Here is a 24,076-nt window from a genome sequence, read left to right as displayed (position 1 = left end):
CAGCAGTTCCTTGACTGAGTAGGAATAGAAATACTGGGGAGTGTGCATGCTTGGGGCCTGCAGGTGGGGTGCCCGTGCACATGCATGTGTGCATCTGTGTGCTGGAGAAAGGGGCGTGCTCTGGGGAGTCCAGCACAAGAAGCACTAGGAAGCTTCCTTTTGTTTGTTTGTTTTTAAAGATTTTTTAAATTTTGATTGCGGTATGTGTGTGAGGATGTGTGTGACTACATATATGTGTATACCAGTGCCATGGGAGGCCAGAAAGGGGAGCCTGATCCCTTGGAGCTAAAAATTACAGGCATTTGGGAGCCCCTTGACATGGGTTCTGAGATGTGAATTCCGGTCCTCAGGAGCAAATGTTCCTAACCACTGAGCCATCTCTCCAGGCCCATAGTCCCCATGAATTTTAAAGAATCACACTTGACCCAGGTGTGATAGTGGACACTTGTAATCTCAACACCCAAGACGCAGAGGCCAGAGTTCAAGGCCAACTTGGGAGATGCAGCAAGCACTCAAAAAAGAGAAGGAAGGGAGACAGAGGGAAAGAAGGAGGAGGGGGAAGACAAGACAAGCAAAAGGAAATAGTCGTATTCAGCAAAACAGGAGATACGAGTTCTAACACAAGACATGTCATAGCCCTCTCTCCTTTTCCACAAGGCACACCCATGTGGGAAGTTGGGCAAGGTCCAGAGGTGGCAAACTACACTTAAGGGATCCTTTCATTGAAACTCTGAGTGGGGAACCTAGTCATTTAGTTATGTTAGACCCCGAGCCTCTAAGAGCTGCTTTAACTGATAAGGGTGTGTGCGCACTAGGGTAGTAAGTAGCGTGAGCCTTAATCTATTCACAGATACTTTAAAGAGTCTGAAGGCTTTCATGAGCCATCACGGATACTTCAGAAAATTAAGAAGCTGCCTGCTTCAGCAAACAGGCAATTTCAGTTGATAAGTAATGGTTACAAGGTTCTCTAAGTCAGATAAAATTGTTCATGATCTGTCTTTGCTTTGAAACCTGTAGTCATTTTGCTGTATAAAAGTCTAGGCCACTGACCAGAAAGCCACAGTGAGGCATACACAAATGGTTAGCCGGTGACTATAGAGCTCTCAAACCCACAAAGCGCAGACAGGCCATGTCTGTGGTTTAGGGACTTTAGAGCAGGCCAGGGTGTATTCAGAAGGATCAGGTGACAACTATTTGCCTGTTATTTAGACTTTGGGATTTGGCCTGCACAGATGGGCTGACACCAGTTAGCCTTCTGCGCTGGCCGCCACACCCTGGGCCACAGTGGCTCACTGGTTCTAGAATCTTCAAGGAGACCAAGCCAGGGCACATGAATTCACTCAGAGAACAGCTGTGACTCTGCCCTTGCAAATGGAAGATCAGCAGTAGCCCATGGTACCAATGTCCACCCACTCATTTCCCTTGCCACTTCCCAGAGGACAAAATGCCTTTGGTGTCAGGGACGTGTGCATTTGCTTTAAGGAGGCCACGTAGTTACTACGTACCCAGAGAACTCCTTCCAAGTGACTGCCTTTACATCTCTACTCCGGCCTTGTTGACGTTTTGCTCTAGACATTTTAAAAGGAACAACAGAGTTATAAAAATGGATGCTCTAAACTTGGGTTTCCAGAAAGATCAGTTATTTACACTTTCTAAAGAGTACTTCCCGATACAGAAAGACAAAACAAAACTGAAAACTCCTGGTAAGAAAACTGAAAAATATAGCCCACTATGAGTTAAGAAGATAATGGGGGTATAAGCAGGCGGATGAGGAGAGAGGGGTTACTGTCCTTGAGGCTCCAGGTATAGTTAGGCCTCTTCAGGAAGCGCATACAGGCTGTTTACCCAGCTCCATGTACTTAATTCAGAACCTGGAGCCAAAGCTCCAAGCCCACGGAGGTCAGCACCTCACTACTGCCTTACAGAAAGTACACACCTAGAGCTTCATCATTAGAGATTAATAATGTCTATCAACAAGGAATGAACTCTCTTCTTCCATTTCTTCCTCCGCCATCTTATCAAATCATTATGTACAGCTTATGGCTTTGTGAATATTGTATATTTTAGGGCTAAATAGTGTTCTGTGGTATTGCCCGCGCTTTTGTTCCCCTGGTAAGATCACGCTCAGGGCAACCGGAATCTTCTGCAGCACAAGCTTTATTGCTTACCCCATCAGGAGCCAGTGGCGAAGAGAGCCAGAGAGGGAGCCAGAGAGAGAGAGAGATGGCGGAGCCCTCTCCCTTTTATCGAGGACTGTCCTCCGCCTCGGACGTGTCGCTCCCTGATTGGCTGCAGCCCATCGGCCGGAGTTGTCGTCACGGGAAAGGCAGAGCACATGGCGTGGAAAGCTACCCCGGCACATGCGCAGCTTGCTTGTTTACTACTTAGAACACGGGTGTCAGTGCCATCAGCGCCATCTTGTAATGGCCAATGTGAAGGCGGCTCCTTACATCGTGGCTGTTTTTTTCATCTTTTTGCCTCATTTTACCTATTGCATAGCTTTTCATGTACAGGATCTTTCTGTTTTCTAAATGTATTGTTTGAACTTCTGAACTTGGAAGAGCTTCTTTTCTCTCATGGTGGTGATCTGTTGTTTTCTTCTGAACTCTCGGAACCTTTCTTCAGGGGCCCTCCAGGCTCCCACTTCAGCTGATTCCTAAGTACAGCTGCCCATCATCTATCATCCCTGAGCCCTTTGCCCAGTTCCTGGGCTGGCATTCTATTTTCGGCATGACACACCATCTTAGTCGGGGTCCTAGTGCTATGAGGAGGCACCATGACCATGGCAACTCTTATAAAAGAAAGCATTTAATTGGGGATGGCTTATGTGTCATTATCATTATGGGTAGGTGTTGAATGCTAAATTAAAACTAAACCACCTATGTGAGTATGAAGGTCCCTGGCATCTACTACTGAGAAGTCTAAAGTTTCAGTTTTCCTCCTTCTCTTCTTTTTGCAGTGTTGGGAATGTATAACCAGGGGGCTCACAGATCAGATGGAGCTTGGTGTCTTGTTCAAAAGAATTGAAGCTGCCCACACAGAGAGTGAAGCAATAAAGAATTTTACTCAGAAGTGAAGAGAAAGCACAGAGTGGATGCACACACTGGGCAAGGGAGCAGCCCGTCCTGAGCAAGCCCAAAGCTCAAGAATGCCTTCCTGGTTTCCGGGAGGAAGGGTTTAGTTGCTGGGGCCAGTGTATGGGTACTTTTCTGGCTTAGGTTATGCAAACCTCTGTTCACTGAACGTGTTCTTTCCCATGATGTGCTGCTCTTAATCATATGCACATCCATCCGTGCATAAGTATAAGATGCAAATTCAGTTTAATCCCGAAAACCTTAGAAGACATGATTGGCCCTACTGCACGTGCACCTAGCCACTGTAGGCTGAACTGAAGCATTGCCTCAAAGCTCAGACTATGTTCCAGGATGTGTCTGGTCACAAAAAGAAAGTTACTAGGAGTTGCTAAGGCACAGCGTGACCAGCTACTTTATCTGGAGACAGGTTTGTGTGTCACTTGTTGCAGGTGTTGGGTGGGAGGGTCCCAGGTTACTAAGTTATCCCTGCAAACTACCTGTGTCAGCTGGAACCCAGAGCCTTGTACATGTCTGGTGAGAGCCCTGTTAACACAGTTATACCCCGGACCCTCTAGCTCTCTTTTTTAAATCTCTGATTTTCTTTTTCTCTCAGGGTTTAGAATCTTCTTCTCAGACCCATGGTATGGCAAATTTGTTTTTCTCAAAGGCACCTACCTCAGCAGTCCTTCCAATCAGCTTTCAATTCTGTTCATTTTCTTGTCCCAGTCCAATCTTTTAACCTTTTATATTTTACCTTACTTTAGTTTTCCCTTTATGTCTTCTTAACTCTTTTAATTTTTATTTTGAATAGATAATTTTTCTCCCATATTTTAGTTTCCATGAGCTCTTTTTAAAAGTTGCATTTTACCTCCTTATCCAATGCAGTGTTTTCTCCTGTGAGGGTAATATGATTCTTTATAAGATTTCATAGTCTTTGTGTGTGTGCACAGCAGTATAGGCGTCTACAGAGGCATCAGATCCCTTAGAGCTGGAGGAGTAGGCAGGTATGAGTCAGCGTGGGTGCTGAGACCCAATGGTGGTCCTCTGTTAGAGCAGTATGTGCTCTTAACCACTGAGCCAGCTCTATAGTTCCATATTATAGTCCCATACCAAGGTTTCTTACGGTATTTGGGTGGGGGCTGTTACTCTGAAATTTCACCCTTTTTCCAAATGCTCAGCGATCCTATCATATTTAAGAGACAGACAGTAAAAGACCAAGAAACCTGGGCATGATTTTGCACGCTTTTGATTCCCAAGTGTGGGCTAAGATGGGAAGTATTGAAAGTTCAAGGACAGCCTGGGCTACTCTGTCTCAAGCAAAATAATAAGCATAAAACAATAAATATATGCCAACATGGAGCTGTGTTGATTGAGTGGCCAATAGCTCTGCTGGAGGACCCTTGTGCACACCACTGTGATTGTCTGCAAGCCCTTCAGCAGAATGCAGATGCCCATATCAGTTTGTGCAGACCTTTTTCTCTCTTTCGTCTCTCAGGAAATGAGGCTCCACTGCACACTACATACCCAAAGGGAGACTTTCAGATCCCTGGCACATTTGGGAAGGCATTTTGAATATTGTACCCTGGAAGTCTTATCGATAAGTAAGTCTGAAAATGGTCACCAAGACACTGTTAGTGGTAGTGGCAGTGACAATGATGGTCACTGTGAAGTGAATTAGTCACACACTCTGGCCTCCACACATGTAGGATGCCACCGTGTACATGTCTCCCAGTAAATAGTAAGTGTAAGAAAAAATGAAAACTTGTAGAGTCACACAAGTGGCTGAGATGGAATTTGGATCCGGTTGTCTCTCCTTCCTGATGATGGTACTAGCATTCGGCTGCTGACATGTGTTGAGGATTCACGGCTTTACCTTCTGCATGGTCTGGCCTCCTTTCAAGCCTCAGAATGCAGAAGCTTGCTGTTCCTCTCTTTGGATGGCTGTTTTTGGCACACAAGTAGACCAGTAACATTTATTTTTAAAAATTCTTATGTAACTGAAGTATTTAACTTCTGTAGCAATTCCCTGCCCCCCTGCCCAAGGACCTGAAAACAGACCTTCTTTAAAAATTATAATTACATTTATTATGCCTGTAGAGGGAGGGAACAGGCATGTTGAGGTCAAAGGGCAACTCGTGGGCGTTAGTTTTCATCTTCCACTGTGTGGGTCTCAGGGATTGAACGCAGGCTGTCATGCTTGATGACAAGCACCCTTATGGCTGGCTGAGTCATCTCGCCCGCCCTAAAAACGGTGGCTTATGACTTTCCCAACACAATTTCCCCACTCCTCCTGTATTTCCTCTGCTGTGCAGATCTCAGAGAACAAATTCTTCTCTGGCAACTCTTTTGTTTTTGCAGTTGGAAAGATTGAGGGGATCCCAGCACACAACACTAGAAAACTGACTCGTGTTTTCTACAGTTCTCTCCAGTTGAGTTAAGGCTCATGGTTGTTATATCTTCCAAATTGATAGGTCAAGAATGAGGACCACTCGTATGATATGCACACACACACACACACACACACACATCCTCAGGTTTGCAAGACAGTGAGATATTCTGAATGAGATATACATAGTGCATAGTGGTATATACCTTTAATCTCACCACATGGGTGGTGTAAACAGATATAGCTTTGTGAGTCTGAGGTTAGCCTGGTCTATGTAGAGCATCCCATGACATTCAGGGCTGCATCATGAGAACTTTTCTTTAAAAAAAAGAAGGTGGGTGGATCCCCTAATGCAAGTTTCTCTTTGTGTGTGTGAGTGCTTGGCAATAAAATGAGCTTATCTGTAATAAAAGTGTTTCATTACACAAGTCGATTACAAATATTTACAGTCCAAGTGTACAAGGCTGCTGAAGTTAGGGTAGTTGTTAGGTCTCAAACCTGGGACAAAAGGCTGAGGTGCTGATTTAACATATCAAACTGGATCCGGCTGCCAGGTTCTCCCAGCATCCCTCAGTCCCTGTTACAGGGTCCTCTTGGCTGGCATACTCTGCTCTCTACCCTAAACTTCTGCAGCCCTGGGGCTGGGCTGCCCTTCTCCCAGCTGCTCTTCCCTATAGAATCCAGCCACTTTGGCTACACCAGCCCTTTTGGCCTCTTGCTCCAAGCTCCCTCCTCTCTATCCCTCTTCTTCCCTCTCGCGTCTCCTCACATGATCCTTCTCAGTCTGCTGGTCATGTCCACTATGGACTCTCTCCCTGAAGCCCTATACTAACTTGACCTACAGTGTGTCATGTTGTCCTCATATTACCTCACCTATAGATGAGGAGACTGAAGTTGTGAGACTGGCCAATTCACCTTGAAACTGAAGAGGCTATATAAGGGCAATCAGTTACTGGAAGTTGTAGTACTTTAAGATGGGCATGGGTTGCTGGGAGTTGTAGTCCTCCTGATGGGCAGAGCCATGCCACAATGAGATGCACTTCTAATACACAAATCTAATGACCTCCTTAAACATCTCACAAGGAAGGGACCCACATTCATTACTTTGTTGTATGGTTCTGATTCTAAGGAATCACTCTGGATCCAGTTTTGACAAGTCTAAGTTAGAAAGCTTCACCTCTCCCAAATCTGTATCCAGTGTTTAACGCAGGCGCTCTTCGTTGCATCCTTACCTTGTTGGATCCTTTTGGTGTGTTTAAACTATCACATTACTTTATCGGGAGTGTCATCAGATTGATAAGCTCGCCTTTTCTGATTATTAGTATGGTGTAAGGACGGTTTGATGAAGTCTTATGGACTTCATTGTGAATCTAAGTCTTGTTAGCAACCTCGTACTGAAGAGTGCTTTGCAGTTTCTTTTGTAAGCTGTGAACCTCTTGGGGAAAAAGTAAATTGGCAAAATGTTTTTTGTGGCTCATAATAGTGGAACCTTTGGTTTGCAAGGATCATCTCAAAGTAATTTTTTGTTTCTTGCAGACCACAGCTGTCCAAGTGAAACAAAGTCCACAGACAAACAGAAGAAATAGGTTTTGGCCCAAGATGTTCAGGAGAGTCATCAAAATGTGGATCCCCTCAATGGTTCCATGTCCTCCAGAATCCTGGGAAGAATCAGATCTGAAATAGAAACACCGCTATTTTTATACTCAATGGTAAACTGGGAAGTGGCCAGGTGTTTGCAGCAAGGAGCATTCCTAGGAGTTGGAGCTAGACTTCCTTTGTACTTTTCTTCACTGGGGAAAGGTATGCAGGTTCTGGCGCTTTCAGCTCGGTGCCTTCCCTTTCCTGAAGAAACTTTCAAATTACCTTTTGATAGTGTTCTGTTGTTAAAAGAGATGGCAGTTGGCAGGGGCATCCCTCATCTGGGCCTCACAAGTATTAATTGAGTGGCTACTGAGACATGCTGGCTGGTGACAACGCCAGATCATGCTATGCTTGTTTACAATTCAAAGCAATGACTAAGAGAGTCGAGTGCCGCCACTTTGGATCTAACAGGACCTAGCTTGTAGGTGGCAGAAAAGTGCCAAAATGAAAGATTATGTACCAGCTTTTCAGACTGCCATATGGTTTACTTAATGCAGGAGTCCAGAACAGTGAACATATATAACCACCTCTCATATCCAGGAGAACAGTGTGTGAACATCCATAACCACCTCTCATATCCAGTAGCCGGTGATCACTGAGGCAGACACTGGGGGTCTCCTTAGTCACTAAGCCTCTTTTCAACTGTTTGCCTTTGGAGGCAGGTCTCATGAAGCCTCGACCTCCTGACCCTCATACCTCATGAGTGCTGGAATTACAGACAGGACCATCTAGCCTGGTTTTTGTTTTGTTCTGTTCAGTTTTCCTTGCTGGGTGAAGGAGGAAAAGGAACGAGGGAATGCAAGGATGTCAACACGGAAGAAACTGATGCCGGTAGTCTCTCTCTGCGTATGTAAAGGTGCTCGTGCATCCAATCTTCAAGATGCAGCAAATGCCAATTCAACCTGCCTTATCAGCAGTTGTTCTCATTCATTCATGGTTTGGCTACACAGAGCTCCTTTACCCTTAAGAGTTACACAGCTCTACAGAACAGGATGCCAGGATGTTCTCCTGAACTAGCCCTAAGGCATGGCAGGTTAGAGCCTTCCTTGGCTGGTGAACCTGAGAGAATACAGGCTGCAGTCTAGACCTTTAATGGGGACCTAACAGAGAGAAAACAAAAAGCTGTGTGATGGTTGACTGAGAAGACTTCAAAGCTTTCCATTTTCCTAGGGAAGGAAGCAGAGGGGCAGGGAATGCAGTGGACATCTGTCCCAATAGGCAAGCAGCAGGCCTTCATGCTTCCGGAACACAAGTTCCAAGGCAAGGTAGCTGGGCAGGCTGAAGGCTCTGCTCTTCTGGAACCCTTATTTCATGAGGTGTGGTGGGGTACCTTTAGGGAGAAGGGTCTAGAAGGACTGGGTCTCAGAAGCTGCCTGCAACTGCTCACTCCCTGGAGACTCCAACGAGGTTTCTCCTGTTTCTACTTGACTGTATTCTCTAATCCATTCAAGGAAATAGACATTATAATAAACCTAGCTGGAAGATTGAGAAAATGGCCCACAACAGCTGATACAAATAATTAGATGTCAATTGCTTTCTTTCTTTTTGGGAAATTAAACAAATAGGTTGGAATATTCACATAGCTTTTAGGTAGGCACTAGCTGTTCCAGGTTAATGAAAGGACCGAGACAATTGAAGTGTTAGGGGGCTTGGAAGTCAAAATTATGAACAATTTCAGTAAGAAATGAAAGCCCAGTCCTTTGCCACATCTGATAACACCACTGAACACCTGTCCTGGTCACCTTTGTGCCCTAACTGGAGCATTAGGTTTTGTTACAATGTTATAAAAACATAGTTACATAAAGCAGCAAATTCCTTCAGCAAAACTGATTTAAAAAACAAAACAAAACAAAAAACCAACTACAGTCAACTCCTTACTTTCTTTACAATAAGACAAACATGTTCTCTTTCTGGAACAGATCCACTTTTTTTTTTGGACACATGGCCTTTTGCATTCTGAACTGAAGTAGAACTTGCCAGGGGTAACTGTTGTCTCAACTCTCTGAACGTTGGGATTATAGGAATCACAAGGGCTGGTTTATGCGGTGCTAGGGATTGAACCCAGGGCTTTCTGCATGCTGGGCAAGCTCTCTACCAACTGAGCACTATACATCCTCAAACCTTATATATTCCTAGAACATTTAACACCCGAGTAGACACAGTGTTAGGTGCTCAATATTAGTTTGTATTATATTTTTCTAAAACTGCAGGGTCTATGTGACCTGACTTAAAGTAAATACACACATATAAATAAAAACTCAACATATATACCTATGCCACTTTCATTATATACCTGAATGAGCCATAAAAATAATTGTCAAATACAGAACATTACAATGACCTGGTCTGTTCTTTTCAACACTGAAGTTGTGTGTGTGCATGATGGGGGCAGGTGTGGCGTTCATAGGCCTTGGTGCACGTGGGGAAGCCAAAGAATAACTTTTGGGAGTTGGTCCTCTCCTTCCATCATGGATCCTGGGGACAGACCTAAGGGCAGCAAGCCTGTGTACCATGCCATCTTGCTAGCCCTGTGAGAGGTTTGTAACATTCCAGCCAACCCTCATGGTAACCTTGGAGATGCTCTGTTCCACTTCTGAATGTGAGGACAGATGAGGTCGAATAATCAGAGGTCTAGTAACTATCAGAAATGGGATGTTGATTATCTGCAAAACCAGTTAGCTCTTATGTTCTGCCATGTTTTAAAGGTGGGTCTTTTCTTGAATTATACCGCAGTGTAGCATCATCATATATGTGACCCTTTGAAAATATTAATTCCAAGAACTGTATCAGCCCATTATTTTTGTTGAGCAATGTCACCATTGTGAACAGCAGCAGTGGCTCTGGTATTCTCAGAGCTGCCACAGCCCGCAGAGTCTGCACCGTGCCTTGCTCTCTGTCATGTAACACTCCAAGTCTGCACTGTTGCATGTCCCATCTTTCTTACTGTGTGCTTGCTGAGGTCCAATGAACCAAAAGGAGTTCCTTCGACAGTGTGGAAGGCAGTGCCTCTTTATGCTCAGGGTCCACTTTAAGATACACTGTGACTTAGCCTTTGAGCAGTGTCGCTGTGATAGTTTGTACATGCTTGGCCCACAAAGTGGCACCATTAGGAGGTGTGGCCTTGTTGGAGTAAGTGTCACTGTAGGCATGGACTTTAAGGCCCTTGTCCTAGTTGCCTGGAAGCCAGTCTTCTCCTAGCAACCTTAGATGAAGATGTAGAACTCTCAGCTCCTCCTGCACCATGCCTGTCTAGTCACTGCCAGGCTCCCGCCTTGATGATAATGGACTGAACCTCTGAGCCTGCAAGCCAGCCCCAGTTATAACGTTACCCTTATAAGGGTTGCCTTGGTCATGGTGTTTTTTCACAGCAGTGAAACCCTAACTAAGACAGTGGCTCTGTGAATAAAGAGGACAGATGCTGCGGCTATGAGAACCTCATTCTCTACAGAGAAAGACTCCATGTTTATTTTAGATTTATTTCCTATGGCCTGGGTTATTGAGATTATTAGAGATGTATGCCTTTCTAGCCTCTCTAACAGCAGAAGAGTAAATAGTACAAAAAAACAAAACAAGACAAGGCATTTCCCCTCAAACCTTGTTTTAGTTTGCTAGCATTTCATCAGAGGCAGTGTACACTCAGCCTTTGGGAACTGGTTCAATCCTGCCATCCCGCGACTTCATCTGAGGCACCACCTAAGCTACCTGAGCTGAAGCTCTCAGGGCCATCTGAGTCAAAGGTGACAGAGGCTACTTCTCTCAGCCTGAGAGAAGAATGGGTGCGAGTGCTTTGGTGAACACTTGGTACATGCGATTTGAAGGTGAACTCATTATTACAAGGCTTCTAGTTGTAATTCCAAGTTTTATGACTGAAGAAACTAGCTTTTATGTTCATACACACAATGCAAACAGAAGAGTGGCCTCCGTGACAGCTCGGGTGCCATCTGCAGTGCCTCAGCTTTGGCTGAGCTCAGAAGCGCTGGTTTCTATGTCACAATGCAGGGGATGTAAGAAACCCAAAACTTGATTATTTAAAATATCGGACACAAATACTATATAGTTATAATGAAACAGTATTATCTAGTGGAAGAAGCAGGCGCAATAACATGAAAAAACACATTTTATTGCACTTAAGTTATAAGAAAATAAAATTTCTAAGTGAATCAAACCATAGACACAATCCCTTTACAGGTTGTTTTCCTCCATCACGTCAGGTTGTTACATAACTAAAATTAACCAACTTGAATCTGATTGTTTTAAATCAGACTATAAATAAAACAAACAAAAAATAAACAGGAGGAGGAAAAAAAAGACGGCCTAGGATACAGTGTTAACCACTTTCACAGTTCAGCTTGAGTTACGGCTCCTGGTGAATGAGGCGGACCATCTGACTCCCGCTCGCTCATCGAGCTGGTAGGCGAGTGACAGAGTGTCACTGCAGAGCGAATTCCTCTCACGTCAGTCACTCAGAGCAATGAAACTGTAACAGTTGTTTTCCCCAATACTGTAAGATGCTACGACTGACCAGCAACTTCCTTTTCCTTTGTGTTTTATATATCTTTAAAATATCTTGTCAGTTTTACTATGTATTTTCTTCCATTCACCACAGCCCTCAAAAAGAAGTTTCTCCACAGAACAGGCACCTCAGGCTCTGTCCCAAGGAATGTGTTTTAATTTTTGCCCAGATAAAAGAAAATAAGCTTTGCACACACTCTCAATTCTTTATTTGCAGGCAAACTTCACTCTTTATTATCTGAAACTTTTCCATTCTCAGCCTCTTAGAGGCACAGATGGCTCAAGTTTCAGTGGCAAAAAAGTCTTTTTTTCTGTAACCAAACTAGAGCAAATTTGGAATTCAGTCTGGGACTAAAACGTCACAGCAGAAAAAAAATAAAAAAAAAATAATTTGCTTTTTCTTTCTTTCATTTAGCAGCATAAATAAGTTTGGCCACTGGGAGTACAGTACAGGGGTGGGACAACGACCCCGGATTTGAAGACCTACTTCTAGCACCAGCATCAAGAATTATATCCATCTCAGGACTCACCAACCCAGGACAACTTGCCACCTTTGAGCAACATATGCATTGAAGAGTGTATATAGAAGCAACAGTAAAGAGATTAACAGAGGCTAATACTGTGATTGATTGACATTGGCAATGGTTGGCAAAAAAAAAGAAAAGAAACAGAAAAAAGAGAAAAAAGAAAGCTTCATGATAACTGTACAAAAACAATTCACAGTAATTGTTTTAAGCTTTTCCACTTCAGAAAAATGATGTTTTGTTGCAGATGCTCTCTGATTAGAAGATAAGCAGCCCGTGTTTGGATATTACTGCCACTCCTTTCTAGGTGACGGTAACAACGCTGATGTAGCTCTGCCCAATGACCACTGGAGAAGAAAACAAAGAATAATTGCACCTGGTTGGATTTAGAGAGTCGTCTTGCCAAGCTGCCCCTCAGTCACAAGTGAGGCCTTTTCGAGATGCGACAGCTGCCGCCTCCTGTCAGTTACGGTCTCTTGTCTCTTCTTACCTTCTTAGTCTGTAGGTCTTTTCAGTCTGTTGTCCCAAGCCAACATCCTGCACCACTGAGTACAAGGGATTTTTTTCCTTTTCTTTTTTCTCTTTTTTTTTCTGGTTTTTTTTTTTCATTTTTTTGTTTGTTTTTGTTTTTTGCGCAGGGGGAAGGGTAGGGAGTATATTGTCTACACAGTTGGACAAAATTCATCATGTCTGCTTTTCATTTCATGTCCACATCAAAGTCCAGCACCAGGAGCTTGGTTTCCTCAGTTCCATTCCGACTCCCGACTGCACACACCAGCTTTGTGTTTGAGGCCCTGATCCGCCACACAACTCCCCCGCTCCCCCCACTCTCCAATGTGACGAGGTTTCGGATAAATTCACCCGTTTTCAAGTCCCAGAGTTTGACCGTTCCGTCGTCTGAGCTGGTAATTACGAAGTTCTTGTTGAACTGTAAGCAGGTCACAGCGCTCTGATGCTTGCTGGGACCTAGGCAAAGGCAAATGCGGGTTACTGCTTAGGAAGGGAGTTCAGGGGCTTTTGCGTGGGACTTGTGCTCTTCTACATTATGGCATACAAGAAATGCAATATTTAAAAAGCTGCACATTTAGCAACCTTGTGTAGTTTAGGACCAGCTTGGATGTAAGAAAATCTGGTAGCTATTTGTAACTACAGTATTAAGTCTCAAGAGCTCTGGCTCCCAGTAGCCCTGGTCAGTGCACACATTCCACTGCTGGAAAAAGGAACATTCAGGTTTGTCACTCTGTCACTCTGCCATGATGAACTGATCAGTCAAAGAAGGAAATAGAATTTGTGACTACCCCAAACTCCTAGGAACAGTCACAATTAATGAACAAAGGCTGCTATGTGCTGCCTCCTGATGGCTTCACTCCAAACAAACAAACAACAATAATACCTTCTAAGGGCTGTGACTAAGAGAAGGAAGTTACTCATGGAGAACCCAATGGTGCTAATACCTAATGCCAATGTTTCTCACTCTACCTTTACCTCAGAGAGCACCATTATTCCTTCCATTCCGACTGAAGGAGTTGACCAAGCAAAGGCCAAAGTAATTTCCTATCAGAGATGCTTCAATTCAAAATAAAATGATCACTCAAAAGGAACGCTGCTCCGTGAGACAGTCACGTCTTTCTTCTTTCTCATTGTTAAGGTTAAACAGTCAACAGAACACACAGGAAATGATTAACAATTTTCACATTAAAGACACAATTGAAAACCATTTCTCAAGGTGGCCTACTTTTGAAAGCCAAACATTCACAAGCTCATCAGGAGTAAGTACTCTGCATAAGGTTAAACCTCTGCTCTCCACAGGTTCTCTCTTGAATAGCAATGACATTTTTCAAGACAGGCTAACAGAGGGCCAGGGCTTACCTTGCAATGTTTGTAAACACTGTCCTGTTTTGATATCCCAGATCTTAACTGTAGAATCTGCATTCCCAGAGACAAGAATATTGTCTTTGAGTTCCATTCCACTTGTTAATGACTGGTGTCCTGTTAGCGTGTGAATACAATTCCCTGTCTCCACATCCCAGACGCGGATTGATGTATCAAGAGATCCACTCACCACATGGATGCCGTCAAACTACAACAGACACAGAGTATTACAACAGGAACATGGATTCCTGTCCTAGCAGCTGTTGACATTACTCACAATAGGGAGAGGGCTACAAGCAACATGTAGGCCAGAACAAAGCATACTAGGATAAACTTGCAGGTAAGCTGATGTGCATGCCATGAAAGTCTGTAGATCATGTCTTCAAAATACTTCTTTCATAAATTCTCTTAAAGTTAAAAAAAGAAACAAAACAAAACAGCTGAATCGTTCAAACAAGGAAGAAACAACTTCAAGAAGGCGACAAAGCACCGGAAATACACAGCATCCTTTTCAGACCACCTGCTCCCAGCTGGAAGCCACATCCCAGGTATTTAGTAGGACTATGGTGCCTGACTTGCCTAGAGGAAGCCAAAGCCAGTGCCTGAGACAGAGCACCTGAGGGAAGGGAATAGCCACAGCTAACTTTCATTGATGTTCAATAGTAAATTCCATTAAAAATTGTTTGTAAACAAGAAATTAATGCTAATTAGCAAATATCCCAAAAGAAAACTGTATCAGGAATTAGAAGAGGGGGTATTTTAGAAACAAATGCAATCTATGTAGTCTCTCTTCTTCAGCTTCCCAAGGACACTAAAAGCCAATAAGCAACTACTGGTCCCCAGAAGGTCTCTATAACATGCGGCTATCTATTCTGAGATCATTCTCTACGTTCTGAGCACATCACAAGCAGCAGCATTAGCAACCAATTCCCTCTCCTTGGAAGCCATCCTCTTTTCTGAAGCAATCAATATCTTTATTATATATCAATACTTCATTACTTGGGCAGTATCATCAATTAAGAATCAAATGCCCTAAGAACGGCAACATCAGCACTGGGATTCTGTTCTACTTTGCTCATCTAACTAACAGGCAGTAGTAACTGGGAAGGAAATTATGTAACAGGAAATATTTTAAGATGGAAAATGCTGCAGTTCCAGAAATAAAAGTATCCCACGTTTTATGTCTAGTTACTGAAGATCTTAACTATTACAGTCTATTAATAGATATCAAGTCTAAAGGAAAACAAAACAGGTTAGTCAAATTCATCTCTCTGTGGCTCCCAGTCAGTGGCTCTGGGCAAGTAAGTACAGAGCTTTCTGCAGAGAGGTTCCACAGCTACTTCAAATGGGGATGAAATCACAATTACATGCTCCATCAACTTTTAGCTATCAAGGCAAAGGGGCAGCTTTTGGTCAAATTAATCCTCAGCTAAGGAGTTTATTAAAATCCAAGTTATTCTCCTATGAGATTATCTAAGTATTAATTAATGTAGCAAAATTTATAATCCTGAAGTATCAGGTTCCAAGACAAATATTTGTATTTTAAAGAGAAAATGGATCACAGAAATTTAAATCATTAAATCAGTTAAAATGATTTGAAATTTGTGTTTCTTCATGCTAATTTTAAGGTACTTATAAACAGCAACTTGACAGTAACTGAGGAGAACAATCTTATGAGTCAACGGCAGAGAATCGAAGGGTGGGAGAGACACGACCTCTTACCTGTAATGAATAGACTCTATTAGTGTGTCCCTGTAACGTGTGTAGACAGGTCTCAGTCTCTGGATCCCACACCTTCACCATAAAATCATATGCTCCACTAACAACCCTCCTGCCATCATACTGAACGCAGCGGACCGCTGCTACGTGACCCATCAGGACGTGTAAACACTGGCCGGTCTCAATATCCCAAACCCTGAGAGTGGCATCTCGAGAACCGCTCACAACCCTGCAGAGCAGAACAGAGCACAAGAGTCAAGAAATGAATGCACAGGACAGGTAAAACCATTGTTTTCTCCTCTTTTTCTTAAACAGAAATCCTTTCATGAGAAACTCTACCTAATGCCTTCAAATGCAAATTCCAGTTCCTCTGCCTGGAATGGGAAGTGAGGAAGACTTGGAGATCAACTGGCCATCTGATTGGTTCCCTGACTTAGGGACCCTGGTTCCACCTCAAGGTTCCATGGCACAGTCTGGAAAGCACTGCATTCAAGCAGCTCTCCAATCACACAACAAGATCCTGATTAGCAGTAAAATGGAAATGTGGCATATGCATAAATCCTCAATGTACCTCCAGGTGGTATGAACTTACAACAATCCAGAACTTTCCTTCTTTATGATCTTTGTCATTTCACTACACTGCAATTATGAACTCCTATTAACTATTTGAGTAAGTAGACATTTCAATACAATTATTTCTCAACAAAATAGAATTTTAAAGTGAATTTGGGACTCAGAAAGCCATAGTTGTTTCCTTATACTTCACAGTCAGGGAAAGTCAGTTTCAGACACGTGTTCATAGCTGGTGACTCAGAGATTCTTAGAGATATTCCTATAGCAGTAACACAAATGCCTAAAGCAACTGTCTCGGTGCTATAAAATGATACTCTTCTGAAAACCAGAGTGAGACAATCATGATTACTAACCAGGCACCTTTACCTCATTCTCAAGAGATAAAAAAGCCATTCTACGTAAGACAGAGCAGAGTGCTGACGTGTGGGAGAATGAACACAACAAAAAACGGAAAGGTGGTGTCCTTTGAAACCCATCCCTAAATTTTAATCACAGAACACACCATGCAAAGCAGGCTCAAATTTATGAGTGAGAGGAGTCCCTGTACAAGGATGGCTGTAGGGAAGGTCTGCTTACAGCAATGATTCTTAATGAAAAGCAGTCTGGACAGAGCTGTAGGTCATGAATGCTGTGGGTTCCACAGAAGGACCCTTCTAAGCTACGGTGTCAGAGGAAAGCTCTCCTCTGAAAGCTGGGAACTCAGTATCCTCCTATGTCTACCTCTTCAGTGCAAAGATTAGCAGCATGTGACACGGCAGACCAAAAGTGACAAAGAAGTAGAAAACACAACTTCTTAGCTGGGTGCAGTGAAGAAGTATCAACACAAGGGCCTGAGGTCAGCAGAAGCCTGACATAAAAAGCACCAGGCAGAGGGACTGGGAAGGAAAGGGCAAACAGGCCAGACTTGGCTGAGACTACCTTGAAAACAGGACTTTAAGTTCTCCCTTCATTTGGTGGGCAGAAATAGGGCAGCAAGCCATCCTAACATGAGGGCGCTCTGTCAGCTGTGCAAAAGGCAAGAGGACCCCATATTTGAGTGCTCTCAACAGTTTGGATGACTAGTATTGACATTAAGTTAAGGCCCCTGGACCTTAGCCATGTCTACATGCAGGGATGTGATGCAGTGGGGGCAGAGTGGGTGTGTCACTTAAGGACTCAGGCAACAAGGCCTGGTGACTGAATTTTTTGTTCTTACACAGCATAATACGAAAATCAAGAAAGGAAATGATTTTTGTTTAAAGATGATGACTCATCAAAACATCAAAACAGATTAGAGAGCAGAGTTTGAAGAAAAACAGCCATATATCAAATGAAGAAGGAAATTTAGACAATCCTCTACTTTTAAGCCAATATAACCCAACTTTCTTAACTTAGGACCATCTGCACTATATCCTTAGTGTCCACTTGAAGAGCTCATTAGTACTCTATGAATCCCAGAGTCACAAGTAAGAGTAATGCGAGCCCCAATCATAATGGCACGTCCTTTACCTTTTTTCATGGAGATGCATACACCGTACAGTAGAAGTGTGCCCATATAAAGTATGTATACACTCTCCAGTCTCAGCATTCCACACTTTGAGAGTCCGGTCAGTCGATCCACTGATGATGATATTGTCTCTCATCTGTGATGACCACACTCCACCTGTATGTCCCACTAACGTTCTCAGACACTGGAAAAACACTTCAGATGATTAATTTTAGGTAGAAATGCAAGCAAGTCAAAGACTACACTAACATCTCATTAAAATTTGGAATAAATTTTACTTATTCAACTTTACTGAAGCACTAGGAAAGCATTTTTGCACACCAATGCTATCTGACACCATCACTGCTGTTGGCTTATTTGGTAGCAGAATATGCTTATACAGGGATACATGACTGAGGAACAAGTATGGAGAAAGGAAACATGGTATAAACCATAGGAGTCATAGGAAGGGGCTGGGGAGATGGCTCAGTGATTTAGAGCACTGGTTGCTCTTTCAGGGACCTGGGTTTGAGCTCTGGCACCCACATGGTGCCTCCCAACCACCTGGAACTCTAGTGCCCAGGGATCTGACACCCTGTTCTGGCCTTGGAAGGCACCTGATATGCATGTGGTGCACAGACATATATACAAGTAAACACATGCATATAATAAAATGAAGTAAAAAAATTTAAAGAGAATCATATGCTACAAAGCATAAGACATGCCAGGAAGTAACCATACTGTGAGCAGGCAAGTTCCACAGCTCTAGCTTGGCCGCAGGACTAAAATACTACTGAGCTGTAGGGAGTCTTCCAGGACGAGAAGGAAGGCAAGAATGCAGGGAGCGCTGGGTGTGGCCACATACCACAGCTCTCCCCATCTGCCTAAAGGCGGTAGTTAGGGCTGCCTATGCTACTTCTAGACATGTAAAGACAGACGCTGAAACTCTGAGATAAACCCAAACTACTATTAGACCCTGGAAATATGTAGCTGCTCTGAACAGTTTAACATCTAAGTTGAGAATTTGTAAGATTCTTGTCCATGGAACAACACAGCAAGACACATTTTCTAAAAACATAAGCTTTTCACATACTTTCTTCTGTTATTTTTATAAATGGTCAATTACTTAGTTCATGAAAATGTTCTCTTTTGAACATATAATTCAATATTCACTAGAGACTGGTTAAGGAACGGTCCATGGTGTACGAACGGTGCAGCCACTGCGTCAACTGCTTGGCTCTTCAGCCCTGCTTCATTCCCTACCACCGATGTCTGCGACAACCTTAACAGGATATGCCTGGTTTCTAAATTGCAGACAGCTCAGCAACAAAGCAGCTTATAAGGAAAATTACACATTTCTCTGTCATGTTTTGGAAGGCATCAGGAAGTAGTGATTCTAACTCACACAGGCAAGGTGAAAGGTACTGAGGAAAAGAAACAAGGATGTGCTCCTGAGACATCTTAGACTAAGTGACAAAGACACAAGCTACTTAAATGAAGGAAACCCTACTGCTGCCAGCATGCCAGGGTGACACTCATAGCCATCAGGAAAAGGGACATGTTTCTAAAGGAGGCCTGATATTTGCTATTAAGAAACATCCACTTTACTGTGACTGCACACACAAAATGGTGACTCCAAAGTGAACTTACCTTGCCCGTGACCGCTGACCAAACTTTTAAAGTGTTGTCATCAGAACCACTAACTATGCGGTTGCCACAAAACTGTAGGCATGTGATCACATGGTCATCGTGCCCTTTCAGCACCTATAAGAAAAGTGTACAGATCCTGTGGATGTCACTACATCACATTCTTCAGAATACAGTGACATACTGCAGAGATGGCTCAGATAGACAGAACCTGGGGCCGAATCCCTCCAACTCATAGAAACACTCTGTGTGGTCACACAATGACCCTGACACTGAGGGACGTGTTCCTGGGGCTTCTAATTGCCAGCCCAGCTCCAGGATCAGTGAGAGAGACTATCTTAAAAAGTAAGGCAGACAGAGAATGAGAACAGGAGAACTCACTACCTCCTCTGACCTGTATGTGTGCGCGCACACACATGTGCATACATCACACAGTGAAAACAAGAAGGAGCCATGTGTCAGAATAGTAATCTATAATCTATTTTTAGAATGAACTTTATATAAAAGACACAACATCTTTTTCCTGGATGATAAATTAAACATTAAATATTTCCATATTCTACTGTCCACTATTAACATTTTACTAAGCCAAAACTTCATAAAGATGGTTCTAACACAAATGTCTAATCTGTTTAAGTCAAAAGAAAAGTTACTTTATTTTAGTAAATACTGTTGACAAAAACAGAAGAAAACCAGGCCTGATGACACAAGGAGGACAAAATAGAGGGTCCCAGGGTTAAGGCCTGCCTGGGATACCAAGGTGAGCTCCAAGGCAGCCTGGATAACTGAGCTCACCTCAGCTCAGTAGTAAAGAAGAAGAAAAGGAAGAGAAAGAGGTGGAAGCGGAAAAGGAGGAGAAGAGTGGGTTTTAGATGCAACTTTTAGCACTCCAGAGAAGAAACAGAGTAATAGCAAATAATGTTTTTTTGTTTTTGTTTTTGTTTCAACCTAAAACTTATCCCAGGGCATGCTGGCATATAAAATTATGCCTCCCATAGCTGGCTCACTTTTTGTTATTAAAGTATATATTTAGTATTTCTACCATTTACACATCTGAAATAATATTCTAAGACAGAAAATGAGACTTCTGCTTCAAATAATTAAAAACAAACAAACACACACACAAAAAATCCATTTGGCCTGTGAGGCTAGAAGGCTGCAACCTCGTAGTGAGAATCATGGTAGCACAGTATCACGCAGTGTCTCAACTCACCTTTTTGGGGAGAAACATTTTTGAGACAAGGTTTCATACTAATAGCTCACATTGGCCTAGAACTCAGTATATTGCTCAGGTTGGCTTTAACTCACAGTAATCCTCCTGCCTTGGCCTCTTGAATACAGGGACTACAAGCATGTGACACCATGCCTGAATCAACTTATCCTTGATTCCAATAAAATTATCAGATTAAAGAAATGAGAAATAAAAGAACACTGATCATTGCACTTTGAGTTCCTTTCCATAGAAGGTAGGCACTGCGTTACACTGCAGCCAACATGTGAAGAGAGCAGGCACTGTACCTGAAGAAAGGTTTCTGTTGGTATGTCAAGAGTCTGTTACCTTAGGAGATTTGAGTTCTCCTCGTCTCCAGTTTGTATCAATTCTGTGCTGTCTGATATACGCACTCTTCCATGGGCTGTGTATGAAACCTGGTTTTATTATTTTTCTTCTCTTGATGTGCAACGGTTCATCAATCCCTAAAGTATCAAAGAGTTCAAGAGAATAATTCTTTTCACCACTAATAAAAATTACACACCTTATAAAGTTCTTGTTTTCTCTGCTTGGCCCAGATACTGGGCTGTGCAGCACTGACCCTCCATTTGCTCTCTCTCTCTCTCCATTCTCTCTCACAGTGACTGTGGGAGGGGCTGGTATGGACATGCAAAGATGGGAGTGTATGTGCACTGCTGTGGAAATTAGTACAGTGACTCCTAAATGCACAAACACAGTGCAGGATGCAGGACTTTCACTTCTGCATGTATATGCAAAAGGATGAAAAGCAGAGATACACACATGCTCACAGCAAAAGCAGAGCAGTCACCGTGCCTTTCCATAGATGAACACCAAATGTAGTGGTGCACCCAGAAATGCTGCTCGCCTTAACAGAGGACATGGGGATACACGCTGTGACATGAACCTTGAAGGCATTTTGCTCAGTGAATAAGGCAATCACAAAAGGAGAAATGCTGTATAATTTCACTTATCATAGTTTCCTAGAACAGTAAACTTATAAAGCACGTAGGCAACAGGAATAGAAGAATGGGGAGAATATCACCGCATCCTACTCAATAAAATGGCTTGAACTCACTATGGAGACCAAGATGGCCTCTAGCTTTCAGCAATCCTGTCTCTGTCTTCCAAGTGCTATGAGTACAGTGAACCCCATTACCTCAGGTTATTACCACAGTCTGGACTGCCCTGGAACTTGCTATATAAACCAAGCTGTTCAGAATCATTTTTACGAAATATAGTTTTTTAAGAGGACATTTAAAAAGGACTCTTAAGCTAGGTATGTGGCATACCCCTTTAATTCCAGTACTCAGGAGGCAGAGGAAGGTGAATCTTCATGAGTTCAAGGCCAGCCTGGTCTGTATAGAGGCACCCTGTCTCAAGGGGAAAAAGGGCTCTGAGAAAGAAGGTAAGGCAGAGTTGATTAACCCTGGTTTACATTAAAAAACAAAACAAAACAACAAAAAACCCCACAACTTAAGAAGAGGATCTTATCATTAATCTAGGAACAGTCAGAGGTTGACTGCAGAACCAGGCTTAGCAAGAAGCATCTGAGACCCTGCCCTGGAGTCTCCACTCACCCTCACTGGTCAGTGCTCTCTACCTGGTCACACGGCTTCGAAGGGGGCCTAATCTATAGAACAGAGCATTACCATTTTCTCTCTCAAGCATTTTGCCCCTCAGAAACAGCTATTTTTTTTTTTCTAAATGATTACTTTTCTAGATACCTGTTTACAAAACAGAAGCCAAACTAAACTATACTTCAATAATAGAAGGTCCACAACAGGGAGACTAGGATGAAACAGTACCACGTCCCCAGCATTTACAAATGCTCAGCTCACAGGAGGTGCGCAGTAAGTGTTTATTCGAGGAGTATTTACAATACTCAATTATCTGGGTATTTAACTGCAGATTTGTGGCTTCCTTTAAATCAGGTGGCCTCCTTTCCTGTTTGGATCAAGGAAGTGAACAGACGCAGATGCACTCTGGCAGGCACCTGAGCCAGCCATCTACTCTCACTCACAGCCAAGTTATTCTGTTAACTTGTTTCCAGAATCCTTTACTTCTGCAGAGAAGAAACACATCTGTGTGATTCTGAACTTACCCTCTTCTTTACATTTCTCTCTCCAGAGAAGGTTATCCTCAGCCAAAATTCTCCAGTATCGACAAGTCTGAGCCGCTTGCAGCAGGTCTTTGGGTTCCAGGAATGAAAGCACATAGAGTGCCAACTATGGAAAAGGAAATAGGGAAGGCATACTCACACTTCAAAAAAAAAAAAAAAAATCACAGAAAAAAAGGTTACTCTACCCAAGATGAGCATCTTGCTAGGACTGCTGTATTTCAGTGGGCTGAACGAATCAAGAAAAGCAGTATTTTAAGAGCAAAGAAAATGCTCATTAATCTCATATTAGGAATCTGAGGCTTTATTCTGGGTGACCTATGATTTTATTGGTATTTACTTACAAGGTGAGAACAATGCCACTTATCACAAGTTTCTTGTGTGAGCCTAGTGCTCAAGCACTTAGATAACCTAAATAAATGTTGGTAAAGAGACTTGAAATTGTTCACACCAATTATCAAAAAAAATACAAGTACATTTTGTGTCAATATGGTAATAATGTTTTAAATAACATACTTCCCTATAGGGTTAAGTCTATGCCATTATTCTTCCACATAAACATAAAGCACTTCCCAAGTGAAGAATACCCCAGTAGCAGGAAACAAAACACCATAGCTGATATGCTAAGCCAGGGCTCTCTCCTTCCAAACATCTTTTTTCCTCAGGAAGTCTTTGAAAGAACACGGAAGCCAAGAGAATCTTTTGGTGCTTTGCCTTTTATTAATCATCTGTGCTTACTTCTTAAATTCTAAAACACTTTCAAATTCTGGAGCTTGGTGATGGCTCAGTCAGTAACATTTCATGTGTAGTCATGAAGATAAGGGCTCAGATCCCAGCAGTCTTGTAAAAGGCTAGGCATGGCAATTCCTACAGTCACTGTTCACTGGACAGCTGCCACTCTAGCTGAATGGGTAAGCTCTCGACTCAGTGGTAGACCACATCTGCATGTACATATGTACACACACTTGAACACATGAACATACTACACATATGCATATTCTAGAGGAGGGTATCAGGCATGTAAAATAATCAAGATGAATATCCACTTCACTTACAAAAAATGTCCCCTATTTTACGCCCCGATGGAAGCAAAGGAGATCTCATGTTACTTTTCTAAGTTTATTCAAAGAGTTCTGCTGTAGAAAAAGCGCCCAAGAATAAACACTTTTCTTCTGGGACAATGGAGGTTTTAAAAAGTACTCCAAAAGGGAAAAGGTACCAGGGGAAAAAAAAAAGTATCAATTTTGCTTTTCCCCAGAGTTGTACTTCACTTCACTGATTTTACTCAAATCTAATGCCAGATTATAACTATGACT

The 24,076-nt window shown here is 42.8% G+C and overlaps 1 protein-coding gene across 10 annotated transcripts in view; it reads right to left on the bottom strand.

Annotated features, from left to right (window-relative positions):
- Positions 1–11,200: 11,200 nt before the first annotated feature.
- Fbxw7 (F-box and WD repeat domain containing 7) overlaps positions 11,201–24,076 on the bottom strand; it is a 161,448-nt gene continuing 148,572 nt past the window's right edge. For all 10 annotated transcript variants that reach the window (XM_029475514.1, XM_021158294.2, XM_029475520.1 and 7 more), the window contains 7 exons: positions 22,746–22,869; positions 20,972–21,108; positions 19,417–19,530; positions 17,790–17,971; positions 15,732–15,957; positions 14,007–14,217; positions 11,201–13,103 (listed from right to left, as the gene is read on the bottom strand). In XM_029475514.1, the coding sequence (XP_029331374.1) occupies positions 12,835–13,103; positions 14,007–14,217; positions 15,732–15,957; positions 17,790–17,971; positions 19,417–19,530; positions 20,972–21,108; positions 22,746–22,869 (1,263 nt within the window). In that variant the 3' untranslated portion in view covers positions 11,201–12,834. The remainder of the gene's footprint in view (positions 13,104–14,006; positions 14,218–15,731; positions 15,958–17,789; positions 17,972–19,416; positions 19,531–20,971; positions 21,109–22,745; positions 22,870–24,076) is intronic.

The sequence above is a fragment of the Mus caroli genome, chromosome 3 (genome assembly GCF_900094665.2).
Source record: "Mus caroli chromosome 3, CAROLI_EIJ_v1.1, whole genome shotgun sequence".
Lineage (NCBI taxonomy): Eukaryota > Metazoa > Chordata > Mammalia > Rodentia > Muridae > Mus > Mus caroli.
Note: the sequence above shows the minus strand (reverse complement) of the source record. Positions and strands in the feature narration are given on the sequence as shown.